Raw genomic sequence first — 18,789 nt, 5'->3', positions numbered from 1 at the left:
CATTAAAAAAAAAAAAAAAGAATGATTAAGAGTGAGAGGCAGCAGGCCTAGCATTTAAGAATCTGGGCTGTGGGGCACCTGGGTGGCTCAGTCGGTTAAGCGTCCGACTTCGGCTCAGGTCATGATCTCGTGGTCTGTGGGTTTGAGCCCCGCGTCAGGCTCTGTGCTGACAGCTCAGAGCCTGGAGCCTGTTTCAGATTCTGTGTCTCCCTCTTTCTCTGACCCTCCCCTGTTCATGCTCTCTCTCTCTCTGTCTCAAAAATAAATGAACGTTAAAAAAAAAAATTAAAAAAAAAAGAATCTGGACTGTGATTTCTGAACAGAACGGGGTTTGAATTCTAGCACCAACATTATGGGCATATTACTTAACTCTGCCAAGCTTGAGTTTCCTTGCTTATAAAATGAAGATAATGCTAGTTCCTGCACTATAAATTTTCTGAAATTAAGGAAAATTAAGGATAAGTTAAGGTAATATATTAAGGTTGCTATTGTCAGCTCTCAGGAATCCGAATATGTAATTATAATAATAAAAATAAATTTGGGGCTACATATATTTGATTCTTCCGTCTCCTCTCCACCCTACTCTGGTCTGACTGTAGACTCAAATTCCACAGAGGAATCAATTCTATAGATATCAATTCCAGATATCAGTTCTATAAGAAGCCTGAGTTCACATAATTAGTTATTGCTTTGGAAACTATAATAGAGTCATTGGCTTATAAAAGCGCTAGCTGAATTTGATGTGATTTGTAGTTTTTACCTTGGTCTGTATTTTCAAAGCAAGTGTTCAGGATTCTTGAATGCTTTATATTTAGTTTCATTTGTACCATTTGATCCTCATTTTCAAATTTTCCAATAACACCAAATCCTAGAGGCACACTTGATTTCAAAGAAAAGTCAAGCTAAGATTGCACACAAGCGGGTTCAATAATTGGGGGAGTAGGCAGAGAGGCTTTCAAACTTCCTGTGTTTTCTGATTTATGCAGCAGCCACATACCCATTTTTAAATAAAACACTGGTTGAAACTTTCATTTCTTCGTACTTTTAAGGTTGTGCCAATTTGATATTTCCGAATATCAAAAAATGGTGGGTCTGATTTCCTTTTGCAGCATTCGTTGGCCTCAACAGGCATACCCATCGAGACTTTCCAAACAATTTTTTTTAAAGGCAGATTCCTCAGTCCCCAAGAAATCTTTAACAGTGTTTGGCATCTCAAAATTATAAACGTACTTTACTCAAGGAGCAGAAAACAAGGAGGGTGATTAGAAGTGCGATTTCTAGAGACGTGGTTGGAAGCCGGGGGGTGATCATGGAAAGAAGCCACGATCCATTGTTGTGATCATGTAATGCTGCCCAAACTCACCGCCTGTAAGTTATATTTTTCCGACATTGGTCGAATACCTTCCATTTTCTCTCCACTCAACAGAACGGAACACACATGCCCCCCTACCCCTTTCGCTGGATGGACAGACCCCCACCCCCCAGCACTTCGGAACAAGGGGAGTCCAGGGTGTGGGCACCTACCTGCTGCATGGTCGGTGAGTGTAAGGCCTGCATGGGGAGCTGGTTCCCAAGGGGCTGCTGCATGGTGAGTGGCTGGGGCGGCTGCATGTTGAGATGCTGGTGAAGAGGTGGACTGATCTGGAGGGGAGGAGGGGGGGACACGGCCATGTTTGCTATAGAGACAGTCACTGGCATTTGGTTATTCGGCTTGGGGGCTATGCTCCTTGGGAGACTGGGATGCATGGCAGTTAGGTGAGGATTCATTCCTGGTTGTTGGTGGTAGTGGGAACTTAGGTACAGAGCTGAGTGGGCCTGGCTGGGCCCATGGAACACTGACGGCTTTGAGTTGATCAGCTGAGGAGGTTGAGAGGTCTTGACGTCAACAGGTTCACTGTAGCTCTGTGGAGGAAACAGACAAGAGCGGAGTTCAGAGACGGGTACGCGGGGTGTTGATTTCCATTAGCAAGACGCTCTGTGAGTGCATTTGGGAACTTCCACGTGAATCAACCCCTGTTACTATGCTTGAAAAAAAATTCTTTTTAACGTCTATTTTTGAGACGGAGCTCAAGCAGGGCAGGGGCAGAGAGAGGGGGCCAGAGGACCCAAAGTGGGCTCTGTGCTGACAGCAGTGAGCCCTGGGTGGGGCTCGAACTTGTGCACCGCGAGATCATGCCCTGAGCCAAAGTTGGATGCACAGCCGACTGAACTACCCAGGTGCCCCAACACCTGTTACTATTCTTGACTCTTAATCTAATTTGTAATGTGATTTATGCAAGGCTGAGCTTAATCTTCCTCTTTGTGGAATCTAAAACAATCTCCGGTGACATTTTTTTTTTCCTTTGCCTAAATGCAAGCTCTAAGTTGGTGACTTTTCTCATCACGCAAACAAAGAGAAAGACGAGGGGCAGAATGGATGTCATCAGTGCCCTAATAGAAAAGACGAGCAGAGCTCACTTGGAAAGTAATTCAGTTCTGGACTTCTTCCATTGATTGTATGTTTCATTTTTTTATTTTTCTCTTTTATATTCTTAAGAAGCCTTGGCCTAGATATTTGCACAAAGAAAACAAAGCTGGTTGATGGAAATGAAAACGGGAAAAGGAGTTCTAAAATACCTTTCTGAAGTCATATAAAGCCACATTAATATAGCTTCTAAGTAACCACAGAACTCATCTTGATTTTTAAAAGAAGTTTGTGATGAATTGTCCCCCGTAATGAACTGGATAAAAATAATCTCTCTTAGAAATTTTTGACTCCATTATAAATTAATGTAATTTTGCCCTAATTTTTTTATACCTTCATAAAGCCATTCCCTAATAATCTTTTCATTGACTTAAAAACTAGACCTATCGGTGGGAGCTGAAAAGAATCAAGAATTAACCCCGAAGCGTTTCCTCTTGGGCAAACCTACCTCCTACTTTTGTGGAGAGGAAGAGGCTGATAAAACAAATGGGGAAAAGTAAAACCAGCTGGGGAAGAAAAATGCTACTGTGTCCTGGAGAAAAAAGTTGTTTTGTCAAAACAATGTCTTGATGTTGCAAATATACTTATTCTGCAACCTTGAGATCACGCTTACTCCATTTACGGGTCAAATGAGTTCTTGTTAGTGTCAGTGAGGCCGGGTCCTTCCGAATCCCACAACACACAGCACCACCAATGGACCAGCACGTTAGGGACACTGGTCGTCATGCAGGGTGACGCGAAACGCCACGTGGGAATTTCATTTCACAAGACAGCCTATACCACTGCTCGCAGCGCAACTCATTTTTCCCCATTAATGTAGGAAAATTAAATGAACACCACAACGAGAACCATGCTGCGTATGTGTGCAGACTTGAGGACGGTACGTGGGGGGAATGAATGGCCAAAGCCACATATTCTCTCCAGAGAAAGGACACAACCGACACCTGTGAAAAATACAAACCATGGAAACCTGGGGTCCCGGGAGGCTCGGAATTCTCCACGTAGAGTACACAGTAAGGTGCCCCCCAAGAATTCGAGCCCCTCCAAGAGTCCTCTCGTAATATTGATCACTGTGTCCATATTGATGCTGCTTATGAAATATGAACAGACATTCAGACTCCCTGTCTTCGGTGTTAATATTTAAAAAGTCAAGAATTGTTCACCAAAAATTTTCAAGGGGCGCCTTTAGATGAAAGCTTTGTTAAATGCAGTCCCTAAAAGGCGTTTTCGGTTTAAAAAAAAAAAAAGACAAAAAACACGTAAGTAGGGTTTTTTTTTGTTTTTCACTTCTGCTTAAAAATTTGTATCATTGATGTGCAGAGTAGTGAATAATTCAAAGAAAAGGTCGAACGGGTTAATTCAGGCTGTGTAAACAGTGACTAGTTCTACATCAGAATAACATGTACTGCAGCGATAGGCCTCAAAACTCATTCCACATATGCCAAGAAGATTATGTGTTTACGGTGTGCTTGTGTGGTTAAGTCATCCGGGCAGTGGTTTCATTGTGTGTCATTGCCTCTTCCTCAGTCTACCGTAGAAGGGCTAATTTCATACGTAGTAACGTACTCCATCGACTTCCTCCAGGAAGAGAACTCTTACACATGATAGGCGTCTATAAAATTTAACACAAGTGAGTGCGTCTTTATTTCTTGCTTTATGGATGTTTTTAATCTAAATAGAAGAAAAAGAAACTCACGTTTCCCCTGGATCAAAACTATGAAATCTACGTATTGTAAAATGTTTTCATTTTTATTTCTGTGGCCAATAATCACCTCGTTATCAAGTGATACGGCACACGCATAGATACGTAGCCTGAACTCGTACGCGCCCGCGTGTGCACGAAACCAAATGCACACCGGAGCGTAGGACATGTTGCTCAGACATCATCAGACACTCACTCCGGGAATTACAATAGTAGAAGTAAGTCCGTACATTTGTGAAATTGAACAAACTTCAAGAAATAAACTTTGCTACACATAGAACAGGAATGCCTCACCCTGGTAAGCATGGATGCTGAGGCAGCAGCGGGGCCGGCTTCGTGGGCCGGTAGCTGGTCCTGCTAAGCAGTTCTGGGTACTATACCCACTTCGCCCCTTGACACATGCAGTTGCCAAGTCTTAGGGGGGATTTGGGGAAAAGTAAGTGTCTTGTAAAAAGCAAGGTTCCGGGGCGCCTGGGTGGCTCAGTCGGTTAAGCGTCCGACTCTCGGTTTCGGCTCGGGTCCTGATTTCACGGTTCCTGGGTTCGAGCCCCGAGTCCGGCTCTGCACGGATGGTGCCGAGCTGCTTGGGATTCTCTCTCTCCCTCTTTCTCTACCCCTCCCCAACTTGCACTGTCTCTGTCTCTCTCAAAATGAAATAAACTTAAAAAAAAACTTAAAAAAAAACCAAACCAAACAAACAAGGTTCCATGATCAATAAGGGAATGAGTGCGTGCCTTCTCAGAGCCTTCAGAATGCTAATGTATGTTGTGAATCTCCAACTGAGAGCCACAGAAACCTTCTTTTCTCAGTGGGTCATTTCATGAGAATAGTCTTCAATGGAAAACACTGGTTCAGAGGAACGAATAAATTACACATACGTATTTAAAATGGCAAATAGAACTACATTTCAATTTAAATAGTCACTTCTTGCTTGAAATTTAAACTAATTTTTGTTGCCTCAAAACGCTTACTTGAATTACATAATCCAGGTATATTATATTACACTAATCCATAGTTTCATGTTTCCTGGAACACGATGTGCATGGTGAGTTTCACATTCTAGGTTAAGAATAGTGACACAATTTCTAGAATAAATTAGAAAGATGGTAGCTTTCTAATTACAGCCCAGAAGAGCTACGGAATGTACTGGTTTTCTCCAATAGGAGAAGCAAAATAAACAATGAACCAAATTCTCCTGAATTGCACCTTCTCTTAAAAAGTTTATTTATTTATTTGGGGGGGGGGTGGCTAGGGGCAGAGACAGAGGGAGAGAGAGAATCCCAAGCAGGCTCTGTGCTGTCGGCCCAAGCCCAACGCGGGTCGATCCCGCAAACCGTGAGATCATGACCTGAACTAAAATCAAGAGTCGGAGACTTAATGGACTGAGCCACACAGGCGCCGCCCCTCAGCCTTTCGAATAACAGCATGTGGTCCACCATATAGAGAGATGACAGAAAGACAGATTCAGAGAGGACGATCTACAGCCCTCGGTACATAAAAATAGAGTCCAACCTAATTGGAGACACTTTTTGCCAACCTCGTGAAGACTGGCTTCTCATGGTAATTAAACACAACATTTTGTCTCCCCAGCCATTTATCTGTCATTTATCTTCTCCACACTAAGGCATGTAAGGATCAGCAATGCTAAACCTATTTTGAAATAGTGCTTTTCATCCCTAGAAGGACTCTTTCTCTGGGCAAACAAATGAGACAGGTTCCCCAAAAGGATGAGCCAGGCAACACTTGAATCGTAATTTTTAATATGGAGGGAGGAAGAATTTTGAGCAGTTCTATGTTTTGCCTCTGCTTTCTGAATTGTCGAATGTGAGAAGATGGATAATGCGTCTAGTCTGATGTGTAGCCACGTGCCTACGCATGATAGGCGCTCCAGTAGAGGCTCTCTGCCTGTATTCCCTCTTTAGGACAATGTCCTGCATCATCAAGAAAAGCATCTCTGACCCCCAGAAGATCAGATCGGTCTTTTCCGCTCTCTTCTCTGCTGTCAGCATGAACCATACCCTTCCTGAAGTGACGAGAAATTATAACCCTCTGTCCTTTGGTTATGTACCCTGCCCTTAATTTTTTTTTAAGTTTATTCATTTTGAGAGAGAGAGAGGGAGAGAGAGAGAGCACGCAGGGTAGGGGCAGAGAGAGATGGAGACACAGAATGTGAAGGAGGCTCCGAGCTGTCAGCACAGAGCCCCAACGTGGGGCTCGAACTCACGAACCACAAGATCGTGACTTGAGCTGAAGTTGGACGCTCAACCGACTGAGCCACCCAGGCGCCCCCCCCCCCCGCCCCCGTACCCTGCCCTTTATTCCCCACTGTGGTGGGTGGCGGGGCAGAAGGAAGCTAACTGTGTTCCACTTACATTTAGAGAATTTGTATCTTTATGTAAAGGTCCACTCATTTAGATGGGGAAAAAAACCTGTTTCTAGCTTCACTTCTGATTCTTTTTTTTTTTTTTTAAATATTCATTTATTTGGAGAGAGAGAACGACAGAAAGAGGGAGTGGGGGAGGGGCATGGAGTGAGGGAGAGAATCCAAAGCAGGCTCCACACTGTCAGCATGGAGCCCGATGCAGAGCTCAATCCCACGAGCTGGGAGATCAAGACCTGAGCTGAAATCAAGAACTGGATGCTTAACCGACTGAGCCCCCAGGGGCCCCTTTACTTCTGATTAACTGTTATTCAGACAAATACAACAAACTGTCTATTAATTACAGAGCTCTTTTACTGCTTTGGAAGATAGGTAGTAGAATAAGTTCGTTTCCCACAGCCAAGTGCCATGAATTCATAATCTGATTAAATGGGAAGACGAAGAAATCATAAATTTAATCTACTCTGTCATGTTCTTCTAATTAAACTGAGAGAGCAAGGCTACAATTTTGCAGATCAGTTAGATTGTTTATAAAGGGCTCCATACCTACCATTCCTAAATCCGAACTGTTTTCCCATACAAACTAAATAACTTAAATTTGCTTCCATTTTCAAACACACTAACCACTTTTCTTTAGCGGTATGTGGTTTGGGTAGGTCACCTGGCAAATGTGATTTTACCACTGTATACACAACTGAAAATCAACCCTTAAATATGACATTTTCATGAGAGGGACGTGTTTTTGCTCTTAATTTCTGAGTAAGTTCTATTCCTTCTTTGATTTTAGACCACTGATTCTGAAAGATGTTTTCCATCAGCAAAATGAGTGTGTGTGTGTGTGTGTGTGTGTGTGTGTGTGAACAGAGACCTTTTGGGTTTTCTCATAGAATCTTCCACAAGGGATACAACTCTATAAACCTTAAGATACTTCTTATTAACCACGTTGTTGATTCCTGAGATAGTTTCAATTTCATTTATTTTGTACAAAGCAGATAATACTGCACAGAGTATAAATGCCCCCATTCTGGGATGATAAGTGTTATAGAAACGAGAAACTGACAAAGCAATTGTTATTTAAAATAGCAAAGTATAAACACAAGACATAAAACTCAGTGGAAGCAACAATATAGGAGTTGTTGAACCAAATCAGATTAATAGTCCATCTAATTTGATTCTTGTTTTCAGCACTGACCAATACTCGATGCACTGGAAATTAAACAGGATTTATGCACCTACTCAATTGTGCATTGTTACTTTTGAAAGGAAAATTCTTCCTGGTCCTTGCAGGTGATTAACTTACACCCTGAAGCGTGAGATTTTATTATCTTTAAATCACGATCTGGGCTTACAGAGCTGCAAATTTTATGTTAACAGTCATAAAATAATCCATCCCATTGTCAAATTCAGACCCAGCGTTTGTCTCAATAGCTCTCCATGGCATGAATTCTAGAAGTTATTTCAAACAAAAGAAATCATTCCTTGTGAATTTATTATCCTTCTGTTGAACTGAGTGTTGTGGCTCTTTACTATTATTGGTCATGGCAACAGAGAACTGTCCTAATTTGATTCAATGTTGTCCTCCACTCTATATTTTTATAAAAAGCTTCCATTGTCCGCTGTACAAGGTAGAAACGAAATCTCCTATCTGATGTGTGGCCTTAAAGTCATGACTCAGATTACTGTTATTTAACATACCAGAGAACCCATTCATTCAAATGTTGTCTCCTCCCAGGCTGGCATTTCTAAGAAGCTGTATGCATATCCCAAACAATGCTGCTCTTACTTGGAATATTTGGGAATTTCCCTACTGGAATTCTCTTCAGAGCCAGTGGGACCCTGTTTTACATATCCTCAGACAACTCTTTGTCTTTTGATGGGGAACTTGATTTTTGGAAACAGCTAATCGTCACTCGAAGCCAAGTCTGTGGGTTAGATCTGGGTGATGTTTGGGGAAAAGAATGAGGTGTGAAAACAATGTAACAAGATTGATTTTCTAACGTGGCTCATACACTTTTCTTGACTGCAGTTCTGAAAGACCAGTTTCAAAAATCTTTTGAATTCTGGGAGCAATAATAAAAGAAGTTTGTAGCCTCCCAAAGTGACTACTTTGAATGCAACACTCATTTTGGGAATATAAATTCTGGTCTAGGTGGTAAAATGAAACTAGTTCCATTGCTTTAAAGTTAGACATTATTTTCAACATAATAATTCAGACCCAGGTCTAGGAATTCCCAAGTCTATGGAAAATCTATATACCCTTAAGCTTTACTTAATGGCCCAACCCAAAATGACCTTAAATGGCATGTTCAAACCAGGGAGCTCTAGCCTTCATAATCGTATATATTATTGGTCGTCAAACTATTAGTCTCCCCTGACTAACAGCTCATAAAGACCATTTCAATTAGGAAAGCTGGGTAGATGGGCTTTTAAAATATCTCCATCATTTCTTATATTTATAAAAGGATGTCTCCATGAAGCAAATTTTTCTTATGTTAAGGTCACTTTTAAAATTCCCTTATGTAGGGGCGCCTGGGCGACTCAGTCGGCTAAGCGTCCGACTTCAGCTCGGGTCATAATCTCACAGCTTATGAGTTCAAGGCCTGCGTCAGGCTCTGTGCTGACAGCTCAGAGCCTCGAGCCTATTTCAGATTCTGTGTCTCCCTTTCTCTCTGCCCTCCCCCAAGCGCACTCTGCCTTTCTCTCTCTCTCTCTCTCTCTCAAAAAAAAATTAAAATTCCTTTATGTCAAAGCAGCCTTGCAGACAAATTGAAAATCTGACGCAGCTGAATTTTCTATCACACACAAACTCTGCACACCTACCAATACATGGAAAATAAAATTGACAATAATAATAATAATAAATAAATAAAATTTATTCAGTGCTTCTTGTGTTCAGGCTCCTGAATCATGGCATTTATACAGTGTTTCTATATAAACAGGGAAGCCCTGTGATGTAGGTCCTGCTGTCTGTCTTCTCCGCTTAGCAGGTGAGTAAATTGAGAAGTAGACAAGCAACGTGAATGAAGATCTGAAGTCAGAAGTGGGAAGCCTGGAATCTGAACCCACACCTACTTGCGCCCAGGCCTTGTGGACTTTGCTGCCCTCTGAGGACCGCCCTCTCTCTCAGTGTGAGGCTGGAGGCACTTTAAAGAACCCTGAATAGGGGCGCCTGGGTGGCGCAGTCGGTTAAGCGTCCGACTTCAGCCAGGTCACGATCTCGCGGTCCGTGAGTTCGAGCCCCGCATCAGGCTCTGGGCTGATGGCTCAGAGCCTGGAGCCTGTTTCCGATTCTGTGTCTCCCTCTCTCTCTGACCCTCCCCCGTTCATGCTCTGTCTCTCTCTGTCCCCAAAATAAATAAACGTTGAAAAAAAAAAAATTTTAAAGAACCCTGAATAGATTTTCCGCGATGCCCCATGCCTTAGAGCTCTTCTCCCATCCTCATTTATAAACCTTTGCTTCCTGCCTTTAAAAGAACTTATGTGCCCAGCCCGTTCAAGAGTTTAGTAAGGCCTTGCTCAGATCAAATTCCTCCAGTCTGAAATGCTGTCTGTTTCCCGTTCTAGAGTCACAGAAAACGGGGGCACAGGTAATCAGAGTCCTGGGTCTAATGCCCGTCATGGGCTTGGACAGGCCTGCGTCTTTGTTTTTCAGGCTTAGGAATTTCCAATGCTCTCTTCTCAGCTACTGCCTTCTGCCCCTTTACCTTTCAGTCACGTTTATGATTTTTTCGTCTGAACTGTCTTCAGTTTCCCCTCCTTTAAATTATAGAGCCCAAAATGGCATAAGTTATTCCGGGGTCTGACCGGTGTCGTTTTTGCAACACTCTGTGCTCCCGTTCACGCCTTCGATCCCAGGGTTCTTGCACGGCAGAGTCGCCCCCGGCTGGGTCCGTCACCGGTCCATGGGACCAGGTGAAGCAAGTGCAGGCACAGCTGGAAAAGCCTGATATGGAGCGAAGCTTCCCAAACACTCTGTGGGCCCTAGATGCCCCTGAGGGTCTCTGGCCAGTCCCTGGGGTGCGGGTTAGTGGGGGGGTGGGAGTCGGCAGCCTTTTAAACCTTGTACCACCACCCCACCTCAGTTAAGTCATTGCAGCTTTACTCTCAGCTGTCTACTACGTCAGAGCTGGCATACGGTTTTCTTGGGGGATGACAAGAGGTTGTAGTTCTAGACGCACAAATATTTGACAATCACTCAGGATGGAAAAAGCCTAGAAGCCTTCGAACGAGACGGCGAAGCGATTGAGGACAGTCTGCCCCTGCCAGCCTCTCGTCTCTGTGGGCGGATCATTTAATCTCTCTGCCTAGAGACCATCTGGAAAATGGGCTAAATATTATCTTGTAGGTTATTAGGAGAAGGATGAGTAGGAACACCTGGAAAATGCCAGGCCTCATATGTGACACACAGAAGCTACTCGACAGCAAGACGCCTTTTGTATTTGTGTTATGATTGGAAAAGTTTCCATATCTTGCTGACGATGTGTCCGTGTTATCGTTCTGAAGTATGAAGGCTAGAATATTTATTTACTATGACTGAGTGTTTTTATTTTTGGTAGATGCCAATTTTATTCCGGCCCAGAGTCCTGATAATTAATATGCCGGATTAGAAGGTATATAGTATATTTAAGCTGGAACATAGTAATTGGGAGGAACGTTGCTCATCCTAGGACTCTGTTTTCATAGGTGGAGCCAGTGTTAACTGGCTGTTTCTATTTTTGATTATGTTCCATAAGAAGCAGCTAACTTTAGAATACAGTCTTCAAGCTCTTCAAGTACGGGGACACATTTCACTTTGATCTGTGTTCATCTTTGTGCTCTCAGCACCAAGGCTTGTGCCTGACGTGGAGCAGGTCTTGTGCAGCCCTGGGTGGGCTTTTGACTTTGGCTGCAAAGTAGCAAGGGCAAGAGCTATTGGTCGAGGGGAGCGAAACCCTATCTGGTGAAGTGAATGTACTGCAGTGAGAACACGTACCAAAATGCGTAGCTAGGGAGGGGTTAACAAAACTTGCCCACGAGAACATAGACAATGAACATGATGCTGTGGTTGATGTAGTTCGTCCTTGACAACAATGACGTTAGAAGTGAGGAGGTCAACGCTGTGCCATGACTCGTGGGGAAGGAGGTGGTTTAAGGGAGCAGGTCAAGCATATACCGCTAGGCCCAGAGCAGGGATTGAGGACGGTAAAGGTCAACTCTGGGCTTGGGCAACTTGTTGCCTACGTGATGCTTTTCCTCTTTAGTGAAATGTTTACGGTCGAGCATCCTTTGAGGGATAAGGTATGGGGGTTGAGAGAACACGTCCGCATAAAGTGATGTTTTAAAACTCTAAATCTGATTGCCCGTACTCTACGGACGCCCCTTCGGTGGCTTCCTTCTGTACTGAGAATAAAATCTAGCTCCTTTCGGTGTTCTGCAAGGTCTCCGTGATTCAGCCCCTGTCTGTCTTCCTGGCTTCACCTCAAACCATGCTTCCTCTCTTCATTCAGCTCCAGCCACGCTGACCTCTGACTTCAATTCAAAGAGATATTTCTGTCCCGGGAGGCTTTGGGCTTGCTGTCCTGCGGCCTGGTGGGCTTTCCCTCAGGCTCTCTGTCTTGCAAGTCCCTGGTCTTCCTTTAGGTCTGCAAGGTTCCCTCTTCAAAGAGGGCTTTGTAGACCACCCTAGCAAGTCCCTTCCTTTATTTCCTTCCGAATGCTTAGACTCTCCAAGATCTTGGTCATTTATTAGTTTACATTTTCGCTATTGGTCTCCCGGACAAAAGGTAAAAGCTTCTTAAGTTCAGGGGATGTATCTGCCTACTCTCCACTGCGCCCTCGAAGCCTGGCACGGTGCTCGGCCCAGACCACATGCCCAGGGAAATTTGCCAAATGAATACATGCATGAGGGAATGGGGACAGACAGAGCTCGGCTGGTGCACTGTGGTTACTTGGAATTGTGACTATTATTATCATGTAGCATTTTATGATTGTACCTTTAGATCTTTCAGAATAGGGAAATAATTTATAATATGTAAAAAATTATAACACCGAAAAAGTGTACCTGTGCATACGAAGGGCTATTATTTTTCCTTGTCACCACTTACAACGGAAAAGAAATGGTGTTTTACGTGTCTGTGTACAATGGGAAGGTAGGTTGGTAAATTTCCTGTACGTGCCTGCACGGTTACATTGCAAATATCCACTCGTGTGTAACATCAGAGAGCCATTCCTTCTAACCTGGAGAGGGTATTTGTAATTTTCCTGCAATTTGCATACACACAATAGATAGTTGCACATAAACGGACATTCAACCGTTCCAGCAAAATTCCCGCTGCCAAAGAGAAAACACACACACACACACACACACACACACACACACACACACAGAAACGTCACAGGAAGCTGTAAAAAAAGGGCTTGGTGTTTTAAATGTAGAAATGGCAATTCGCAGCGTTTATATAAATTGCCGTATACGGAGGGTTGCAGCTCTGAGAATGAACAGTAGGAAAAGTTGCGGTGATGAGCAAATCTGAGGACACTTGTTTTGAAAGTAAAGGCTTTTTCACCGGAGCGCTTTGTATTGGGATTGAGACTTTATGTGTTGATTTTCTCCTATGTAAGGTGCTCTGACTACAATTCTATTTAACATCCTCAAAAAGAAACTTAACTTAGGTGACATAAGGAGAATTCACTTTGTTCAAAGTCCCTCTTACGTGAGGGGCATATTAATCTAAATAATATCACCATGACTATTTCATCCAACGGCTGGATGGATCCACTAATTTGTAACTTCTCTTTTTTTTTCCCATTGGATCTAATATTTTGCACCTCATTTTTTGGCTGTAATTTCACGCACACTCTGTGAATCTACAAATATACAGAAGTGGGAGATGGAATCAGCAGAAAATACACATCTTCAAAAGGAGTGAGATAAACTAGGAAGTATGAGATCCATAGTGAGAGAGTACAGGAGAGCTGGAAATTTTAAGGTTAAATAACAAATAGTTCACTTTTCCAAAGAAGACATCCAGATGGCCAACAGACACACGAAATGATGCTCAACGTCACTCCTCGTCAGGGAAGTACAAATCAAAACCACACTGAGGGGTGCCTGGGTGGCGCAGTCGGTTAAGCGTCCGACTTCAACCAGGTCACGATCTCACAGTCCGTGAGTTCGAGCCCTGCGTCGGGCTCTGGGCTGATGGCTCGGAGCCTGGAGCCTGTTTCCGATTCTGTGTCTCCCTCTCTCTCTGCCCCTCGCCCGTTCATGCTCTGTCTCTCTCTGTCCCAAAAATAAATAAACGTTGGAAAAAAAAAACCACACTGAGATATCACCTCACGCCAGTCAGAGTGGCCAAAATGAACAAATCAGGAGACTATAGATGCTGGCGAGGATGTGGAGACACGGGAACCCTCTTGCACTGTTGGCGGGAAGGCAAACTGGTGCAGCCACTCTGGAAAACAGTGTGGACGTTCCTCAAAAAATTAAAAATAGATCTACCTATGACTCAGCAATAGCACTGGTAGGAATTTACCCAAGGGATCCGGGAGTGCTGATGCATAGGGGCACTTGTACCCCAGTGTTTATAGCAGCACTTTCAACAAGAGCCACATTATGGAAGAGCCACATTCATCAGCTGATGAATGGATAAAGAAGATGTGGTTTATATACACAACGGAATACTACTTGGCAACGACAAAGAATGAAATCTGGCCATTTGCAGCAACGTGGATGGAACTGGAGGGTATTATGCTAAGTGAAATAAGTCAGTCAGAGAAAGACAGATACCATATGTTTTCACTCCTATGTGGATCCTGAGAAACTTACCAGAAGACCAGGGGGGAGGAGAAGGGGGAAAAAAAGTTACAGAGAGGGAGGGAGGCAAACCATAAGAGACTCTTGAATACACTGAGGGTTGTATTGAGGGTTGATGGGGGGGTGGGGGGGAGGGGAAAGTGGGCGATGGGCATTGAGGAGGGCACTTGTTGGGATGAGCACTGGGTGTTGTATGGAAGCCAATTTGACAATAAATTATATTTAAAAAAACCCAAAAAGCAAAAAACAAGCACCACCCCCCCCCCAAATAGTTGAGCTTTCCCACAATGTCATAGCTTAGAAGTGAAAAACAGAGTTGCCTTAGAACAAGAGTGGAGTGAAATTTCTTATGCATTTGTTTTTTGCATTCTCTTTTGTTTTCTGCATCAGTGTATTCAGTAGATATTTTCCCTGATGAAAAACTAATTTATACAATTGCTTTAGAGCTGTGGGAAGGGGGTGGATATTTGTGGATGAAAGAGAGTTTTTGTAGGAGAATGGAAGGAAGGCCGGAGCCCCAAGCCACACTGAGCCAAGTAATAGTCAAATTTGGACTTGCGATGACATCCTGTCCAGTGCTTACAGATTCATTCCCGTCTCTCTGAGGTGACCTGCCTGAGAAGTCTATGAGGCAAAACACAACTTTGATAATCGGAGACCAAAGAGACTCAATCCTTGAGTATTTATTTTTTTTTTAATTTTTTTTTTTAAATTTTTTTTTCAACGTTTATTTATTTTTGGGACAGAGAGAGACAGAGCATGAACGGGCGAGGGGCAGAGAGAGAGGGAGACACAGAATCGGAAACAGGCTCCAGGCTCCGAGCCATCAGCCCAGAGCCTGACGCGGGGCTCGAACTCACGGACCGCGAGATCGTGACCTGGCTGAAGTCGGACGCTTAACCGACTGCGCCACCCAGGCGCCCCAATCCTTGAGTATTTATAACAGAAAGGACCAGTATTTAAGATATTCTGAAGTATACATTTTTTTAAGTGGCATTTTCATTTTCAAATGAAATGCTGTGGTTTATTTATGTATTTCTTTAGCAAGCTAACATCCTAATGATACTGTAATGAGGCTAGAATTTAAGTCAGTTGGCATCTCCTCAGCTAAGGCCAATGGGATGGGGTGTGGGGGAGAGGGCAATTTCAGAGGGGGATGTGGAGAAATAGAAAGTTGGCTCAGGATTAAGAATGTGCTGTGGGGCGCCTGGGTGGCTCAGTTGGTTAAGCGTCTGACTCTTGATTTCCACTCAGGTCATGATCTCACAATTCGTGGGTTCCGGCCCCACATCGGGCTCTGTGCTGACAGCGCGGAGCCTGCTTAGGATTCTCCCTCTCCCTCTCTCTGCCCGTCCCCGGCTCGCACTCCCTCCCTCTCTCAAAGGAAATAAATAAACTTAAAAAAAAAAAAAAAGACTGCGCCAAAAAAAAAAAAAAGAAAGACTGTGCTGTGACTAACACACAGAGCCAATGATCAGCAAGTGGACAAGATTTCACAAAAGGCCCAGAGGATGCCACTCTGGTCTTCCTTCAGGTATGAACAAATATTTCCCCCACAGATAGCTTTGCTGAGGATTTACTTTTTCTTTTTCCACAAAGACGATAGCGCCGAAATGCTAAAGTGATCTTTTATGCTTTTAAATGACCAACATAGGCTGCAGTAAGATGGCCACACTCCATCACAGTACCACACAATCGCGTGTTACCTTGGATACGAGGCTGGCTCTGTAGGCTGCTAGTTGCTTCAGGTACTCCTTCTTAGCAGCCTCGGTTTTCTTTTTATAGACCTGTAACAACAACAAAGAGTCTTAAATTAGAAAGTGCATCTGCTTTTGTTTCCAGAGAACTACAATGCAGAATGATAATTGCATGCACACACATACACACAATTATATAATCGTATATGTCTCCCCAAAGATTATGTTTTCTTACTGGAGCAGATTTCTAAGAAGTATGGCAATAGGCTAGATAAGAAGAAGATTAAGAGCAAAATTTTCCATTTACATTAAGCGTATGAAAGGATTTATCTGGGTTACTTTGAGAGTGGAGGTAGTTGGCTTAGAAAGATGCTATTGATGAAGGTTCCCAGGGAAACCACAAGCGAGTAAAGAAGCCATTCATATTTGTATAATGGGCAGATAATTCTACAGTGCATTAAAATCTTGGTATAGACGTTCCATGCTAAATATAAAAACAAGGACAGACTTCAAAGATGACCGATTCTGTTCAAAAAGTAAATCAAAGGAACAGTTACAAAGTTTGCAGGTTCATCACTATTTTAACAGTTAGAGCCTTGAAGTTCCATTTTCAAAGACTCAGGAGTCGGCTGCGGCAGTCAAAGACACGTTTGGGAGTAGACTGGGAACCCCGAGTGGCCGAGGACGGCACGCCATGCCATGCCGCGCAGCCTGCTCTGGTCCTGCCCTTTCCAACGAAGACACTGGATGACAAGGATCTGTGCACCCCTCACGGTGAGAAGGTAAAAATGTTCTGAAATGCATTTCATTTTACAGAAGCTTTTCAGTTTTCAGAGGGAATCATCTTGAAAATAAAAGCAAAATCGTCCCAAATTGAGCCAAAGTACTGAAAAATGACTTGCTGGTATGCTAAAGGTCACATCGCTAAGTTAAACAGAAAGGAGTCATTAGAGTCGAAAATGAAAGATTAGCAAAGTGAACACGCATGGTTGTCGGCTACCATTAAGTTGATCCTTTCAAGGCTTTAGAATCTGTTTTTGGCAACCTTTTGAAATCAGCCTTAAAGAATAAAATATTTTTCACCATTTACTGTGTAAATGGAAATGTATTTTCATCAATACAACTATTTTAAATTTCCCACATCTTGAATTTCACAGCGGGGAATGAGGCTTGGCTAATATTTTGTAATGCCGAGCTCAAAAACAGACACAGATCAGGATTGAAAAGTGGCTTTAGAATTAGTCAGCGTAGTTAAATATAAATGATGTCTAAAGACGAAATACCTGCCCATGTTGGCAGCGGAGGTCAATTTATGGTTTCTAATGCCAAAGGTGGTTTGCTGAGCCCAGTCGCTGACTGTGAAATTCAAGATCTGAGAAATATTATTTGCTTATGAATATATTAATTAAAGCAGAACATTTAAGGTAAACAAATGACTAACCTTGTCAACCAAATTATAAAAGACCCTATGAAATGAAGGTGCTAATTGTTTTTCAGTTGGGAGGTCTTCAGCCTCGACTTCTGTATTTTGGTATAATAAAAGGCAATCATGATAAGGCAATTATGAATCCGTACAATATCATCATATAATCCTTGTGCCATCTTTACTAAATACAAAACCAAAGAAACGCAAAAGAAGTTTGTTAGTAAAAAGCCAATACATTCCTTGGTTCAAGTACAAGAGTATTGGGAATTCACTAAGCTAATTATTGGAAGTCAAATTCAGATTCTCTTTTGAAAATTCGCACGTCAAAGCAAATAAATGCCGGCATGCAACAAATGCCATTGAGTAGTACGGTATGTGTATATTATACATCTTGGTTCAGCCACCGTCAGTCAGAGACACAGAGCTCTCCTGCTTTTTATTGATTTATTTTTTTCTTGAGAGACAGATTTCTGTTTATAGTTTTCCCTTCAACCTCTGCTCCAAGACATGATTTATAATTCGTGATCTTCAACTGACACTGTTTACATTTGCTGTTAATACCTTAAAGCTGTTTTGAGAGGGTTTTGTCCCCACATAGACAGAGATGCTATTCAGGACTCTGAAGCAAATATTTAGTAAATATGTCTTCGATGGTAATATCCACTTGTATACCCAAAACATTTCCATCACATTTTCATTAACACGCTACTCCAAGTGACCCCCAGTCAGCTAACGAGGATTCGCTGAACTCCTACAGGCGAACACAACATCCTTTGGCCCATGGCGTTGACCGAAGCATCATTTTCTAAGTATCAGTAGATACGATGGTGTTGTCAGAAGGCCTGATTATAGCATCTATCATCTTTCTTGCATTTGGTTTCTACTGAAACAGCAACAGTGTTACTCCAGTGCCGACCCTTTGCTGGGCTCCTGGGAGTCAACCTCACACAAAGTGTTAACTTTCCTGAAATTTGTTGATTAACAACCAGTGGAGAAAGGTGGCTAACTCAGTATGTTTTGGGCTGGATATGTGCCCCCTGGTTTCACTCTGGGATCGATGTTGTTACAGGATACCTGACTAGCATGCAGAGCGCCCTGTTTTCTAGAAATGGCTCCCTATTGCCTGTTGATGATTGGCTATGTGGGATCATCGCAACAGTGGCCAGATAGCACTTTAGAAAAGAGTAAACTCATCACGTCCTATTACGTGGATTGATCGGCCTGCTCTTTCCTGCATAGCTGCAGATGTTCAGAAGGAGGATTCAAAGGGTGGTCATTTCAAGAGGTCTGTTTCTGTAGTTGCGGTTAAAGGGGAGTAGCCCAGA

The 18,789-nt window shown here is 43.0% G+C and overlaps 1 protein-coding gene across 3 annotated transcripts in view; it reads right to left on the bottom strand.

Annotated features, from left to right (window-relative positions):
- Window positions 1-18,789, bottom strand: part of TOX (thymocyte selection associated high mobility group box) — a 310,418-nt gene that overhangs the window by 8,209 nt on the left and 283,420 nt on the right. For all 3 annotated transcript variants that reach the window (XM_040487734.1, XM_040487733.1, XM_040487735.1), the window contains 2 exons: window positions 16,048-16,128; window positions 1,525-1,902 (listed from right to left, as the gene is read on the bottom strand). In XM_040487734.1, the coding sequence (XP_040343668.1) occupies window positions 1,525-1,902; window positions 16,048-16,128 (459 nt within the window). The remainder of the gene's footprint in view (window positions 1-1,524; window positions 1,903-16,047; window positions 16,129-18,789) is intronic.

The sequence above is a fragment of the Herpailurus yagouaroundi genome, unplaced genomic scaffold (genome assembly GCF_014898765.1).
Source record: "Herpailurus yagouaroundi ecotype Mexico unplaced genomic scaffold, PumYag 165, whole genome shotgun sequence".
Classification (NCBI taxonomy): domain Eukaryota; kingdom Metazoa; phylum Chordata; class Mammalia; order Carnivora; family Felidae; genus Herpailurus; species Herpailurus yagouaroundi.
Note: the sequence above shows the minus strand (reverse complement) of the source record. Positions and strands in the feature narration are given on the sequence as shown.